The sequence below is a fragment of the Solanum lycopersicum genome, chromosome 4 (assembly GCF_036512215.1).
Source record: "Solanum lycopersicum chromosome 4, SLM_r2.1".
NCBI classification, from domain to species: domain Eukaryota; kingdom Viridiplantae; phylum Streptophyta; class Magnoliopsida; order Solanales; family Solanaceae; genus Solanum; species Solanum lycopersicum.
This window is the reverse complement of record NC_090803.1, coordinates 67471538-67488659: the sequence shown is the minus strand read 5'-3', so window position 1 is coordinate 67488659 and position 17122 is coordinate 67471538. Positions and strand designations below refer to the sequence as shown.

General features: G+C 37.7%; 2 protein-coding genes across 2 annotated transcripts; both read left to right on the top strand.

Moving 5' to 3' along the window:
• The first annotated feature begins 2982 nt into the window (after positions 1-2982).
• On the top strand, positions 2983-3615 carry LOC138348231 (uncharacterized mitochondrial protein AtMg00300-like). The gene has a single exon (XM_069296870.1). The coding sequence runs from the start codon at positions 2983-2985 to the stop codon at positions 3613-3615; it is 633 nt and encodes a 210-aa protein (XP_069152971.1).
• Positions 3616-7675: 4060 nt separating this feature from the next.
• On the top strand, positions 7676-9037 carry LOC104647205 (endoplasmin homolog). Its single transcript, XM_019213723.3, has 3 exons — positions 7676-7823; positions 8253-8606; positions 8702-9037. The coding sequence occupies exons 1-3, from the start codon at positions 7725-7727 to the stop codon at positions 8927-8929; spliced, it is 681 nt and encodes a 226-aa protein (XP_019069268.1). The 5' UTR covers positions 7676-7724; the 3' UTR covers positions 8930-9037.
• The last annotated feature ends 8085 nt before the right edge of the window (positions 9038-17122 follow it).

The following is a 17122-nucleotide window of genomic DNA, read 5'->3' as shown; positions in this document are numbered from 1 at the left end:
ATACTTAAATTAGATTAGCTAATGAAATTAAATAGCTATCTCCTAATATTTGGGTCATCTTATTACAGGTTTTAGCCGGATGATAGAGCCTTGGATTACAAAAGATTATGTGCAGAAGAAAGGTCTTTATACAAAGATGTGGACTAAATTTGGCAAAGGGATAAAGCTTGGAATCGTTAAATCTGATGTTAATAGGCATGAATTTGCCAACTTCCTCCGATTTGAGAGGTAACCATTTTTATACTTGTACTCGTTCATGGCCCTGTTGGCGTGTAACAAACCTGATAAATATTAACACTTTAGCTAACTATATCATTATATGATTAAAAAAGCATATAAAATATATAAAACTTATACAATCGACTGGTTGAGTTACAAATACCTCAGGATAAGTGTTGGTGCATATTCAAAAAGGACTTGATAGTAGATGCTCTTGGCACAGGAACTTGCTACATTCAGCAAAATAGATATTGGAATATCTTCAAGAGCAACAAGTTAATAGTAGTTTGGTTATACAACGAATCAAGTATATGGTTATGGAGAGAGTACACATGTGTAGAGGTCCCAAGCATTAGAAAATGTATAGGTTGGATAGAACAGTTATGTAACTAGTTTTTGAGGCCTGATTTGTAGGGCAAAAGGTTCAAAGAACAGTTATAAGAACAGATGAGCTACTGATTGAATCTGCTAAGGAAGGCGCAAGTTAGGCACCAAGTGTCTCCCTCTCAGCACATAATAGCATGGCAGCGATTGTGCCTGAGAACTGACAATGGCAAGGCTTTGATCAATGACACCCAACCGATCTATTGTCACTCCGACAACAGGAACTCCACAACGATTCATGAGGATTACTTTTGGAAGCTATGTACCACCAGGGTTTGAGTGATACAATAGAACGAGGAAACTAGTAGTTTAGAGGAAGAGACCTAGCTACAGTCCATCAAAGTGGTTAGCATGGAAACAGTGATGAGAAAAGTGCAATTTCAAATGCTGAAACATCCACCCATCAAACACCCAATGCAGAATCTGCACGAGATGATTGTAGTAATGATAAGGCTCTCATTTTGTAACTCCTTGTATGAAGAATGGACACGTAGCTGTTACGATTGGAGAAGATAATATTAAGGCACAAATGAAGAATTGGGAAACAACGGTAGGTGATACACCATATGAGGAACATCGTGTTAAATTTGACAAGATTCAAAAATGAATTAATGAGAAGATATGGTAGTTAGGAGGATAATTCTTCATTGGTATAAAAGTCAAGATAGCAACTTTTGTAGGTGAAATTTAGGTGAACCATAAATTGATTTCACAAGGTAAATGTTGACATTTTGACGTATTGTGATGTCATGGATGACATCAATTGGAAGAATTTACTCCTATAAATAGGTAGCTCCTAATTCATTTGTAACACACCTCTCACTTGCCTTCTCATCTCCTAAGGCATTTGTTCTTCTTTCTCTCTTGTAGTATTTCACTTGTACTCTTTTGGAGTGAAATAAATATTGGTTGGTTGTGTCCGAGGAGTAGGCAAAAGAAAATAAAAGTTTGCCGAACCTCGTTAATTCCTGGTGTTCTTTCTCTTGTTGTCTCATTTACTATTTATTAGCTACCTTTAGATATAGTAGTTGTGATTCCATCACTATCTATATATTCGGCTTCCGCAACAATTGGTATCAGAGCCAAGGTATTATCTGAGTATGCTCTGTGGTTGCAGCATAGTCTGAACTTCCACATCAGAAAGAGATTTACTTTGGTCTTTGCATTGTTAGCTAGTAAATAGTATTTGTAGTAAAATGGGAGACAAGAAAAATGATGAGTCCACATCAAGTGTCAATAATACGTCATCATTGGCATCTTCGCTTATGACAAGAATTGTGTCAAATGCGAAATTTGCAGTTGAAATTTTTGACGGGTCAGGACATTTCGGAATGTGGCAAGGCGAGGTCCTTGATGTTCTTTTTCAACAAGGGCTAGATATTGCCATTGAAGAAAAGAAACCAGACGGTGTAGGAGAAGAAGATTGGAAGATTATCAACTGTGTTGCTTGCGGTACCATTCGATCTTACCTTGCAAGAGAACAAAAGTATCCATACACGAAGGAAACATCTGCAAATAAATTATGGAATTCATTGGAGGATAAATTCTTGAAGAAAAACAGTCAAAATAAACTTTACATGAAAAGAAGACTGTTACGCTTCACTTATGTTCCCGGTAGCACAATGAATGATCATATCACTAGCTTTAATAAGTTGGCGACAGATTTGCGAAATATGGACGTGACTTTTACGGATGGAGATATGGCCTTAATGTTGTTAAGTTCACTTCCCGATGAGTTTGAGCATCTTGAAACGACTCTACTGCATGGGAATGATGAAGTATCTCTCAAAGAAGTTTGTTCTGCATTATACAGTTATGAACAAAGAAAGAGAGAAAAACAAAAAGGCGGAGAAGCAGAAGCACTAGTTGTGAGAGGTCGTTCTCAAAATCATATGAGAACGAAGAAAGGGAGATCCAAGTCAAGATTGAGACTCAGCAAAGATGAATGTGCCTTTTGCCGAGAGAAAGGGCATTGGAAGAAAGACTGCCCAAAGTTGAATAGCAAAGCCAAACCAAATAATGGGAAGGCTGTCATGGATTCAAATGTGGCTGATTGTGATGATTCCGATTACTCACTAGTTACAACAGATCCATCCAAATCATCTGATGTATGGTTGATGGATTCAGCTTGTAGTTATCATATGTGTCCCAATCGGGACTGGTTTATTGATTTACAAGAAGGAGAATGTGGAGTTATTCACACTGCAAACAATAATCCTCTTACCGTATATGGTGTTGGTTCAATCCGATTAAGGAACCATGATGGATTAAGTAGAACATTAACAGATGTTCGATATGTACCAGATTTGAAGAAAAATCTCATTTCTGTAGGAGAGCCCTAGAATCAAAGGGGTTCAAGTCATTGCAGATAATGGCGTGATGAGAATATGCTCTGGTGCACTGGTGGTAATGAAGGCAATTCGAAGAAATAGTAACATGTACCACTATCAAGGTAGTACAGTTATTGGGACAGCAGCAACAACATCCAATGACGAGAAGGAGGCAGAAATGACCAAGCTGTGGCATATGCGCTTGGGGCATGCTGGAGGGAAATCCTTGAAAACTTTATCAGATCAAGGATTGCTAAAAGGAGTAAAAACTTGCAACTTGGAGTTTTGTGAGCATTGTATCAAGGGAAAGCAAACAAGGGTTAAATTTGGAACAGCTATCCATAATACTAAAGGTATTTTGGATTATGTTCATTCGGATGTTTGGGGTGCTTCCAAAACACCTTCATTAGGTGGGAAACACTATTTTGTAACCTTTGTTGATGACTTTTCTCGAAGATTGTGGGTGTATACGATGAAAACAAAGGATGAAGTACTGGGAATTTTTCTCAAATGGAAGGCGATGATAGAAACTCAAAGTGGCAGAAAGATCAAGTGTCTTCGCACAGACAATGGTGGCAAATACAAAAATGATCTTTTTCAGAAAATTTGTGAAGAAAATGGCATCGTTCGACATTTCACCGTCAAAATACACCACAACAGAATGGAGTGGCAGAACGCATGAACCGAACTTTGCTGGAGAAAGTTCGGTATATGTTGTCCAATGCTGGCTTGGGCAAAGAATTTTGGGCTGAGGCAATAACATATGCGTGCCACCTCATTAATCGTCTACCATCTGCTGCTATTGGTGGGAAGACACCATTTGAAAAATGGTATGGAAAACTTGTTGAAGATTATGGTTCTTTATATGTATTTGGCTCAATTGCATATTATCATGTAAGAGAGTCAAAATAGGACCCAAGAGCAAAGAAAGCTTTATTTATGGGAATTACTTCTGGAGTCAAAGGATACCGTTTATGGTGTCTAGAGACAAGAAAAGTTATTTTCAGCAGGGATGTTACCTTTGATGAATCTGCCTTGACAAATAAGGTAACACTTGAAGAAGCCAAACAAATTGATGGTGCTTCAAAGCAGGTGGAGTTTGAGGGAAAGATAATTTTCCCAACACAGGGATCAAACAAGGAAACAACAGAAAATTTTCCTCTTGAAGGAGAGCCAGTCGAAGAGGAGGTTCTATCTCAAGAACCTCAACCACAACTTGAATCAATAGCAACCGGCAAGCCAAAAAGGACGTTAAGAAAACCTGCTCGACTCATAGATATGGTGGCTTGTGCGGACTCAATTGCAGCTGATGACATTCCTACCACTTATAAAGACGCAGTCCAAAGTTCAGAAGAAGATAAGTGGAGGATTGCCATGGATGAAGAAATGCAGTCCCTTCATCAGAATCATACATGGAGATTGGCCAATCTCCCAGAGGGCAAGAAAGCAATTGGGTGCAAATGGGTATTTGCAAAGAAAGAAGGATTTCCTAACCAAGAAGATGTTCGCTACAAAGCAAGATTGGTGGCCAAAGGATATGCTCAAAAGGAGGGAATTGATTATAATGAGGTGTTTTCTCCAGTTGTGAAACACTCCTCCATTAGAGTTTTGTTGGCTTTGGTAGCACAGTTAAATTTGGAACTAGTTCAGTTGGATGTAAAAACTGCATTTTTACATGGAGACTTGGAAGAGGAAATCTACATGACTCAGCCAGAAGGATTCAAAGTTGATGGAAAAGAAAATATGGTGTGCAAACTTGAAAAATCATTGTACGGATTGAAACAATCTTCTAGACAATGGTACAAACGATTTGACAAGTTTATGTTGCAGCAAAGGTACATAAGAAGCAAATACGATCGTTGTGTGTATTTGCGCAAGCTTGAAGATAATTCCTTTATATACCTTCTCCTATATGTTGATGATATATTGATAGCTTCTAAGAGTTAAGAGGAAATTGAGAAGCTAAAGATTCAACTAAGAAAGGAGTTTGAGATGAAGGATTTGGGTGAAGCAAAGAAGATTCTTGGCATGGAGATAAAAAGAGATAGACATTCAAAGAAACTCTATTTATCTCAAAAGGAATATTTGAAGAGAGTACTAAAGCGATTCGGTATGAATAAAAAAACGAAGTCGGTTAGCACTCCGTTTGCTCCTCATTTTAAGCTTAGTGATGCTATGTCACCTAATAATGAAGCTGAACGAGAATATATGTCAAGAGTACCATACGCTAATGCTATTGGTAGCTTGATGTATGCAATGGTTTGCACAAGGCCAGATATTTCACACACTGTTGGAGTTGTAAGCAGGTACATGCACAATCCTGGAAAGGATCATTGGCAGACTGTAAAATGGATTCTACGGTACATTCATAATACTGTAGATGTTGGTTTGGTTTTCAAGCAGAAAGATAGTCAATATATTGTTGGATATTGTGACTCGGATTATGCAGGTGATTTGGACAAACGAAGATCAACTACTGGTTATGTTTTCACTATTGCAAATGCACCAGTTAGTTGGAAGTCTACTTTGCAGTCAACAGTTGCTTTGTCTACCACTGAGGCAGAGTACATGGCAATTACAGAGGCTGCGAAGGAAGCAATTTGGCTTCAAAGATTGCTTAGAGAGCTTGGTATTGGACAAGAAGAAATTACAATATTTTGTGATAGTCAGAGTGCTATTCAATTAGCAAAGAACCAAGTTTATCATGCAAGGATGAAGCACATTGACGTCCGATATCATTTCATACGAGAAATCATAGAAGATGGTGGAGTCATAATGCAGAAAATTCATACTGCAGATAATCCTGCCGATATGTTGACAAAAGTGGTGACTGCGGTCAAGTTTCAACATTGTTTGAACTTGATCAACATTGTTGAACATTGAAGATTAGGGTTGAAGACACAATCAAAATTGTTGTTGAGAGAAAGTTGAAAATGGAGAATCTTGCCAAGGTGGAGATTTGTTAAATTTGACAAGATTCAAAAATGAATTAATGAGAAGATATGGTAGTTAGGAGGATAATTCTTTATTGGTATAAAAGTCAAGATAGCAACTTTTGTTGGTGAAATTTAGGTGAACCATAAATTGATTTCACAAGGTAAATGTTGACATTTTGACATATTGTGATGTCATGGATGACATCAATTGGAAGAATTTACTCCTATAAATAGGTAGCTCCTAATTCATCTGTAACACACCTCTCACTTGCCTTCTCATCTCCTAAGGCATTTGTTCTTCTTTCTCTCTTGTAGTATTTCACTTGTACTCTTTTGGAGTGAAATAAATATTGGTTGGTTGTGTCCGAGGAGTAGGCAAAAGAAAATAAAAGTTTGCCGAACCTCGTTAATTCCTGGTGTTCTTTCTCTTGTTGTCTCATTTACTATTTATTAGCTACCTTTAGATATAGTAGTTGTGATTCCATCACTCTCTATATATTCGGCTTCCGCAACACATCGGAAGAACTATGTGACAAGAACTGGAGTTTTGTTTCTATGCCTAGGGTACTGATGAAGGATATGATATCTTCAATTTGAATTGGCGACTTACAAGGAAGGGGTTCTTAATATTCTACCATGCTATTACAACAATAAACCTGTCATTCTCAAACAATGGGAGCTAGATTTCCAGTTTGATAAGGAAACTCTTAGCTTGATACCTATCTGGGTGAAGTTTCCAGTATAGTATTGGTCTGTTGAGGCATTAACTAAAGTTGCTAGTACAGTATGTAGAGTAGTGCATACTTATCAATAAACTACAAAATCTTTTAAGATTTCATATGCCAAAATTTTGATCAAACTAGATGTCTCACGACCATTCACTGGGGTGATTCAAATCGAGACAAACGCAGGAATGTGGGAGCAACATGTATACTATGAATGGAAGCCAAAATACTGCAACGAATGTCTGCGGTATGGACACACCAGAATCAAGATAAGGGGAATGGTGATACAAGGGGAAGTAGAGAAGAAATTGCAGGTTCCCAAACAGGTGTGGCAGGTTGTAGTTCAAAAGGGGAAACCTCCAATTGAAAGAGAAGGTCGCAAATGGGAGAATTTGGCTAATGTGTCAAAGGTAGCTATAAAAATTGTTAGCATCATTATGCCAACAACTAGTATCTCTGCTTTACCATATTAGTATTATGAGTATTGAGTGCAGATAAATGAACTAGGAAAAATCCTAAGTGTGTGTGCAATGAAATCATCAGTTAGTATCAAAATTTATATATTTTTATTTAATATTCCTATTGTCTATGGTATCAAAATTTATATATGTTTATTTAATATTCCTACTGTCTATAGTATCAAAATTTCTGTTTATTCAGCTTTGTAGTTTTGTGGATGAAAAGGGCGCATGACTCATCTTTTCTTGAAACCCCGTTCCTGCTACTTTTCAGTTTTTAAAGGTTTTATCTACACTTCAAAATTATCTAAAGACAATCAGAATTTAGAGGTCATTTAGTTCAGGATAACATGAAGTAGTTGTACACAACAACAACATACCTAGTGTAGTCTTGCAAGTGAGATTTGGGGAGAGTAGAGTGTACGGAGACCTTACCTCTACCTCAAAGGTGAGGTAGAGAGGTTGTTTTTGATAGTTGTGCACATATTTACAATAAAGCCATTGCCCTTTTACCTTTGTACACTTGTATATCAAACTTAGTTCACATCGCATAAGGTTCAAACATGTATTAATAACCCTTAATTATAGACATTGACTGATTTTTCATTTGTGTATGTGTGCAGCACAAAATCCAAAGGCGAGCTGATAAGCCTAGATGAATATTTGTCAAGGATGCAATCCGGTCAAAACAAAATATATTACCTCACAGCGACCAAAAATCAGTTGAAAAAGTCGCCCTTTATTGAGATGATCAAGAAAAAAGATCTTGAGGTATAAAATTTTCTTTATCGATAATTTATTCGAGTTTTTTTTTTTAGAAAAGTAACTGTATTTTATATCCAAAACGGAAACATATATACAATTTTCCAATGTGAGGACAACTTCTCTAGCTAATAACTACACAAAAAAAAGACACTTCGTATGGGATTTTGGCTTTCCATGTTTGCTTCCATGGCCAATTATGAATCTGGATGTTGGACTGGTTCATTAGATGACATGTTGCATCGACCCTGTAGGAGAGCCCTTATTGATCCCTAGCCACCAGAGTGTATTTTCACCAATTTGTAGTCCTGTGAACCGATTGAGAACACTAAAAAAACTAGCCACTCTCTAGACTTCCCAATCATTTATATTCCTTTTAAATCTGATACAAGTATATTTTTCACAGAGGCGAACTGACTTTCTTTTCTGGTTTTTTAGGTGATACTCTTAACAGATGATATAGATCCATATGTGGTCCAACATCTGTTGGCTTATAAGGGGAATAGATTCCATGATATATGCCGAGATGGATTCAAATTCCACGAGGAAGACCTCGAGAAGTCATTTGGAGAACTTGTTAAATGGTGGACAAAGCTTCTTGATGTTGATGTAAAAATCAACCATCTTCTTTTCGACACTCCTTGTGTTGTGGTGGAGTCAAGGTACGGGTTGACTTCATTTTTGGAGATGTTACCACATTGGGAGCCACAGGCACAGATGCCTGGTAGAAGAGTGCTCGAAATCAACCCTGGGCATCTGATGATTAAGGATCTTTGTCAGCATGAACCAAAGGTAATATATATATATATATATATATATATATTGTGTTTTCTTATGATTGTAAAACTCAAATTTCGAATCAATAATATTTTGTTTTTGTTTTGTAGGATGAGAATGTGCAGAGACTAGCTATAGCCATGTATGGTATAGCTTTGATCGAGAGTGGGTTGTTGCTTACACAGTCGGAGATTTCGACTTTTCATCCGTTTAGATTTGCTCAAGGCAGTCTAAACAGCTTCGGAGGTGTGAAGAAGGAGCCCGAGATTGAAATTGGGAAGAATCTTTTTGAAAAAATATTTCCATTACCTTGGAGCCGTTCGAGCAGAAAACTGTAGGAATTCATAGGTTGTGTGTAAAAATTGTGATGGATTAGTTTTGAAAATTTGTACGGATGGTGCTATCTTTTTTTAGTGATAATAACTTCCAGTGTTTTGTATGGAAAAGGAATATTTGTCGTGATTATATATTTTCTTTTTCCCACTTCAGAAAGTTCACAGGGTAAATTCATGAAGTATGTCCCTATGCCTTGCCAGTTTCTGTGTAACAGAAGTGGTACATGGCGCACATCGACTCATAAAATCATTTACATCCAGTAGGTTGACTGAATCTCCACGACCTGATGGATCCTAAAGTTGGCCAACCAGCCTCTATATAACCTGAATTCAATAAAAACAAGAATCAGAAACCACACCACAATCCGAGTTGTTCAACAAGTTCCAAAAATCAGAAACAGGCCATATTTGCTTTGTTTGTTAGGGAAGCTCAAACCCATGACAGCCTATCTAAAGCTTAGGTGGGTAATCCAGTAGTGTTGACCTTTAGGGCTTCATGGACAAAGACAAGCAACTAACAAATATCGACAAGCAACTAACAAATATCTACAGAAGCTTACTCCTGATCTCTAACATAATTAGACTAAGATCAGTAATTAGAGTAACAATTTCTGCAATTACAATTTATACTAATTATCTTCTTGCATTAGATTTGGTTGCATCGTTTGCATGATTTCTAAACGTTATAATTTTCCAGCAAGCAATTGAGGGGTATATTCTTTTAAAATTAAAATGAAACGGGTATTTGGCAGCGAACTTAAGTTTAGGGAATTCTATATTGAACTGAAGGAACTATGGAAAAAGGCAATAAGGTAACTTGGCAATGCCAATTAATGATGCACCTAAAGTGTAACAGCACCCTACAGGTTAGCAGTTTAGAGCAGATGTTAGCGGAAACGTGAAACTAAAGAACAAGGAAGAACAACAATATTTAATGTGGTTCGGATCAAAATGATCCTACGTCCACCAAAGAACAACTGCACCGATATTTATTTCACTATAAAAGGAATATAAGTGAAATACTACAAGAGAGAGAACACAATGCCTTAGAAGGTGAGAAGGCAAGTGAAAGGATGATTTGAAAATGAATTAAGAGCTACCTATTTATAGGAATAAATTCATCCTATTGATGTCATCCATGACATCACTATGTGTCAAAATTGTCAAGGTTAAGATAGCAAATCATTTTATGGTTTGCCTAACTTTCACCTACCAAGATACAATCTTTGACTTGTATTTTGTACTAATTATCTTCCTACCAAATATTCATATTAATTCATCTTCCATTTAGTTTGATTTCACAAGAACCAAAACCAACTCTTTCAATCTCCACCTTGGTTTGTGTTCCAAGCATGCGTATAAACAACTCCGGCCAAAACTTCTAAGCTTACTGGGCAATCCCATTGTAAGAAACAAGAAGAATCAAACCTTTGTTGAACATACCAGCTCCACCTAGCAGTTGTTCTCTTAGAGTTGCATCATATTCCCGCCAAGTCCTTGCAGTGTGCAAACTTGGCAAGCGGGACTATTTTGGTCAACATGTCTGCAGCGTTATCGTCTGTGATAACCTTCTCAACCTTGATAGCTCCCTTTTCTACGACATCTCGAATAAAATGAAATCTGACATCAATATGTTTGGTGCGCTCATGAAATCTTTGATTTTTAATCAAATGAATAGCACTTTGACTATCACATTTTAGAATTGATTTAAGCTGAGCTGAACTCAATTCTGCCACCAAACCTTTCAACCAGATAGCTTCTTTCACTGCCTCCGTTGCTGCCATATATTCTGCCTCTGTTGTATACAAAGCGACAATCGACTGTAAAGTCGATTTCCAACTAACGGCACTGCCAACGAGAGTAAAGATGTATCCAGTTGTGGACCTCCTTCGATCAAGATCCCCTGCATAGTCAGAATCAACATAACCGAGAATTGAAATACCTTCACTTTTCCGAAAGGTTAGGCCAACATCAGGAGCTCCTTTGAGATATCTCAATATCCACTTGACAGCTTCCCAATGCCTTTTTCCTGGATTTGCCATGTACTTGCTTACTACACTTACGGATTGAGCAATATCTGGATGTGTGCATACCATAGCATACATAATGCTACCAACTGCACTCGCATAAGGAACCTTTGACATATGCTCCACCTCATCCATAGATTGAGGCATTTGTAACTCTGAAAGCTTGAAATGAGAAGCTAAAGGTGTACTTACAGGCTTGCTCATATCCATATTGAATCTTTCAAGAACTTTTCGGATGTACCTCTTCTGAGAAAGATGTACAACACCATTTTCTCTTGAAATTTCCATTCCAAGGATTTTCTTTGCAACTCCTAGATCCTTCATGTCAAATTCCTTGCTCAACAGTTTCTTCAAAATATTTATCTCTGTGATGTTGTTAGCAGCAATAAGCATATCATCAACATACAACAAAAGATAAATCATAGAGTTACCAGACATCTTCTTGTGATACACACAACTATCAAATGCACTCCTCGAAAATCCATGTGTAGTCATGAATGCATCAAACCTCTTGTACCACTGTCTAGGGGATTGCTTCAAACCATACAAAGACTTCTTCAGTTGGCATACATGGTCTTCTTTACCTTCAGCTAGGAAACCTTCAGGCTGATCCATATAGATTGTCTCTTCTAGATCACCATGTAAAAAAGCGGTTTTGACATCAAGCTGTTGAAGCTCTAAATCAAATTGTGCAACCAATGCTAGCAGCACGCGAATTGAGCTATGTTTCACGACTGGAGAAAAGATCTCATTGTAGTCAATTCCCTCCTTCTGACTGAAACCCTTTGCAACCAATCTCGCCTTGAACCTAGCAGCTTCCACTTCTGGAATACCTTCTTTCTTTTTGTAGACCCATTTGCATCCAACTGTCCTCATCCCTTTTGGCCTTTTAACTAAGACCCATGTCTCATTTCTGTGAAGAGACTCCATCTCTTCCATCATGGCCAACTGCCATTGTGCAGCATCTTTGCAAGAAGTTGCTTCAATATACGAAGAGGGCTCGAGATCCTTAATCTCTTCTTCTGCAGCTACGAACGCTTGTGCAATCAGATTTTCTTGCTCTATAAGACGTTCCGATTTCCGTATCCGCCTTTTGTCCCTTCCCTTCGCAATTGTGTATGGTTCATTGGAAGCAAGTTCTTCTGCATCTTTTGACTCATCACTTTGAATCTCTTGATCCCGTTTCTTGGTAAGCTCCACCGGTAGCTCCACCTGCTCGTTGTTCTCATTTCTAGATAACTCCACAGAAACTTTACGAGGATCAAGTATAGAGGATTCATCAAAGGTAACATCTCTACTAATTACAAATTTGAGTAAAGACAAACACCATAGTTTGTACCCTTTTACTCCATCAACATACCCTACGAATATGGCCTTTTTAGCCCTTGGTTCAAGCTTACCTTCATTAACATGATAATAAGTTGGACACCCAAATATTCGCAAGTATGAATAGTTAGAGGGTTCACCTGACCAGACCTCATTCGGAGTCTTAAAGTCAATCGCTGATGCTGGAGACCGATTGACAATATGAGAAGCAGTATGAACTGCTTCAGCCCAAAATACTTTGGACATCTTAGCTTGTAAGAGCATACAACGAGCCTTCTCAAGAAGAGTTCTGTTCATTCTCTCGGCAACTCCATTCTGCTGTGGTGTGTGCCTGACCGTCTTATGCCTTGCGATCCCATGAACCTTGCAGAAATCATTGAACTCTTCACTGCAAAACTCCAAGCCATTGTCCGTGCAAAGATACTTGATTTTCCTCTCAATTTGATTTTCAACCAAAATCTTCCATTCTTTAAATGCTTCAAAAGCATCACCTTTTGTCTTCAGGAAACGCACCCAAACCTTTCGTGAAAAATCATCAATAAATGTGAGAAGATACCTCTTTCCTCCTTTTGATGGAAGCTTAGAGGGACCCCATAAATCTGAATGGATGTAGTCTAGCACCCCTCCCGTCTTGTGCTTGCCAGTGCTGAAGCTGACCTTTTTCTGCTTCCCTAAGACGCAGTGCTCACAAAATTCAAGTGTGCCGATCTTCTCACCATTCAAAAGGTTGCGGTTGCTCAACATCTCCAATCCTCGTGCGCTCATATGGCCTAGTCTCATGTGCCATAATTTTGCCTTGTCATCATTAGATAACTGCACTGTAGATGCATTTACAGAGCCAATAATGGTGCTTCCCGCAAGTGTGTAGAGGCCATCCTCCAGCTTGGCCTTCAACATGACTAAAGACCCTTTAGTCACTTTCATAGTTCCTCCTTCACTCATGTACTTATAGCCTTGTTTATCTAAAGTACCCAGGGAGATCAAATTCTTCTTTAGATCAGGAACATGACGGACTTCTGTAATAGTCCTCATGATTCCATCATGGCAGCGAACATGAACTGAACCAATGCCAACTATTTTACAAGTTGCATTATTGCCCATTAATACAGTTCCTCTGCTTGTTTCATAGCTGCTGAACCAATCTTTTCGGAATGTCATATGCAGAGTACAACCAGAGTCTAAGATCCATTTGTTGTCATAGACTCCATTATTGCATGATGTTGTTAGTACATAATCATCATCATTATCATGTACTTTCTCAACAATGGATGCACTCGCCTTTTCTTTGGACTTCGACATAGGGCAATCTCGTTCAAAGTGCCCCTTCTTGTGACAGCCCCAACACTCCGCATTCTTTTTGTTCACACGAGACTTTGATCTGTACTTCGATTTGCTCCTTCCCTTTTGGCTAGTACGACCTCTTACAAAGAGTCCACTAGCTTCGTCACTTTTGTCTCCTTCAAAATGCATCCGCACATCACAAGAGTTTAGTGCTTGCCGCACTTGCTCAAGTTTAATAGGTTGTTTGCTATACATCATTGAATTCTCAATATCACGATATTTTGAAGTCAATGAAAATAGTAAAGAACATGCAAGTGTCTCCTCGTCCTTTTTAATTCCAGCAGTTTGTAAGTCCATCACAAGTTTATTGAACGCATCTAGATGGTCTTGCAACAAAGTACCTGAATCCATCTTAAATGTATGAAGACGCCGTTGTAACAACATCCTTGTTGTCACTGACTGGTCCTGGTAAAGCCCTTCCAGCTTTTCCCATAACTCTTTGACCGTCTCTTCGGTACTTGTACTCACTTCACAAAGTACGTTAGGTGCAAGGGACAGTTGGATTGCACTCAATGCATCTCCTTCAATCTTTTCTTTGTCGGAATCCGATATCTTATCGGGGTACTTTCCGTCAATAGCATGGATTGAACCTTCCCTCCGCAGTAACGCTATCATCTGGATTTTCCAGATATTGAAGTTGTTGCGCCCACTAAATCTATCAATTTCAAACTTCATGGAACTCATTTTTTTTTACTTGTTCTTCCTTTTCTACTACAATGTATTTGGAACTACAGAAAACCAAAGTAATCCTTTTCTGATGTGGAAGTTCAGACTGTGCTGCAACCACAGAGCATACTCAGACAAAACCTTGCTCTGATACCAATTGTTAGCGGAAACGTGAAACTAATGAACAAGGAAGAACAACAATATTTAATGTGGTTCGGATCAAAATGATCCTACATCCACCAAAGAACAACTGCACCGATATTTATTTCACTATAAAAGAAATATAAGTGAAATACTACAAGAGAGAGAACACAATGCCTTAGAAGGTGAGAAGGCAAGTGAAAGGATGATTTGAAAATGAATTAAGAGCTACCTATTTATAGGAATAAATTCATCCTATTGATGTCATCCATGACATCACTATGTGTCAAAATTGTCAAGGTTAAGATAGCAAACCATTTTATGGTTTGCCTAACTTTCACCTACCAAGATACAATCTTTGACTTGTATTTTGTACTAATTATCTTCCTACCAAATATTCATATTAATTCATCTTCCATTTAGTTTGATTCCACAAGAACCAAAACCAACTCTTTCAGCAGAGAATGAAATCGAATGTATTTAAAGAATTTGTAAAAACCCAGGTGGTAAATGGGAGGAAAACAAGGACGTGGAAAGCTGACCTCTTAAGGAACAATCAGGTCAACAACAACTATAAATAACGCAAGCTTAACTGACTTCTTCAATGGCAGCAACTGGATTAATCTTCACTTTACTGACTGGATGGCCTTACAGGTCATATGTGGATGGCAAAGAATGATGGAATTTTCTCAGTTAAATCAAGCAAAGCAGCACATGAAGAAGGAGTCAATGAGGCCTTGGAAGCTGATATTTCCATAAACAATGGATGGATTTGGACGGATAGCACTCAATAAGGCCTGTTTCACACAATGATTTCCAAAGGAGAATCTTGCAGCATATGTTACATTTGCAGATCGGACTGACATCACCAGCATATCTTCTGAGGTTGAATCAGCACATAGTATTTCCATAGCTAGTGTGGCTTCTTGGGGATATAACACTCATGATACGAGAAAAGTAACATTTCCATTACTGATAAAATAACATAACTACTCACATACAGAGTATTATCTTCAGTCTAATATTATAATAGAACAATGCACATGGCAAAGGTACGTAATTAATTAGTTAGCTGTTTTTCTATTAATTTTAGGCTAAATAAATATATATTTTGTAGGAGGCAGCATGATTGAATTATTACAGATCATGATCTGAAAATGCAGTGCTGTGACTACTATACATCTCTATCCCCAATAATAGAGGGGCTGGCTCCTTTTATTAAATGAGAGTTTTGGTCCAATTCGTCATTTCGTGTAGAACCACTCTACTTTTCATATGGCTTCCCACATCATACGTAGTTGTTGCCGACATTTTATCATAATTCATGATTTGGTCACCTTCAAGAATTTAAAGTACCTGAGACAACAAAAATGACATGAGAATATAATCCAGCATATATAATCAAGATTGTAAAAAGTCTAGGCAAAAGGAAACACACACCTGAGACATTCGAGGCCTAGTACTCTGAGGATGCACAAAGATGAAGCATGCATAATGAAATATGCCTCATGCTTCTTGTAGTTGCTTCCCTTCACCAATAAGAATGGGAGCTAGCGAGATTCCACAAATTGAAAGCTATTCTGTTTTAGGGAAGAGTACTTCCATGTTTCTGGTTTTGAAAAAGAGCGGAAGTTTTTAGGTTAAATTCCTCAAATCTCGAACAATATATTTAATTTAGCTAGTAACCTATGAGTTTATAAACATCAATCTATGGTCAAACAACAGCAAAGCTTGACAGCAAATTCATTGAAGTTACACAAAACTGAAAGTAAAAGACTGAAGAAGATGAAGATCTTTATCTCATTATTGAATAACATTTACAATGACTGATTATATGTATTTATATATGATTGAATTGACTAACTAACTTACCTAACTTTTGTAACTAACTCTTTAACTAACTTCTTGAAAGCACTACTAACTAACTTTCAACACTCTCTTTCTTTTTAACTCTCTCAATACTCCCCTCAAACTAGGTGGTATATATATGTTTAAGACCCCTAGCTTGGATAGTAGATAGGATCATGTTGAGACCTTTGGTAAGCTTATCACCCGGCTGATTTTGTGTTTAAACATAAGCAATCTTGACTAGTCCTTGTTGGAGTTTTTTCCTGATGAAATGACAATCAATCTCAATGTGTTTAGTGTGTTCATGATATACTGGGTTAGGAGCCAATTGAATAGCAAACTTGTTCTCACTATATATTTGAATTGGTAACTGAACTGCAGTTTTCAACTCTTTCAACATTCCAACTAATCAATAAGGTAAAAAAAAATGAAGTTGAGGATGATGATGCAATCAAAACTATCAATGCACACACTTTATCTGTGCATTTCCATCCTAATGCTACTGGTGATAGCATTATGAGGTCAGCCATGGGACACTACATTTGAATTGTCCCATGGCCTACCGCTTTATAAAAATGGGACACTATCTTTGAATTGTGAAAGTTATTTCGAATATTTTTCTCAAGGTGTCTCATGCAACAACCATAATGAGATGCAGGGTAGATAGTCGAAATCATCTTTCGAATACTTAAATGTCTATCAGAAAATAATGCACAACTCATCAGTATCATCTACAAAACTTCTCATATTTTGCAAAAAATATCCATATGAGGTATCGTATTCCTTGTCCACAACACAGAAAGTTACTGAAAATATATGATTCTCAGCATCTTGTGCCACCACCGAT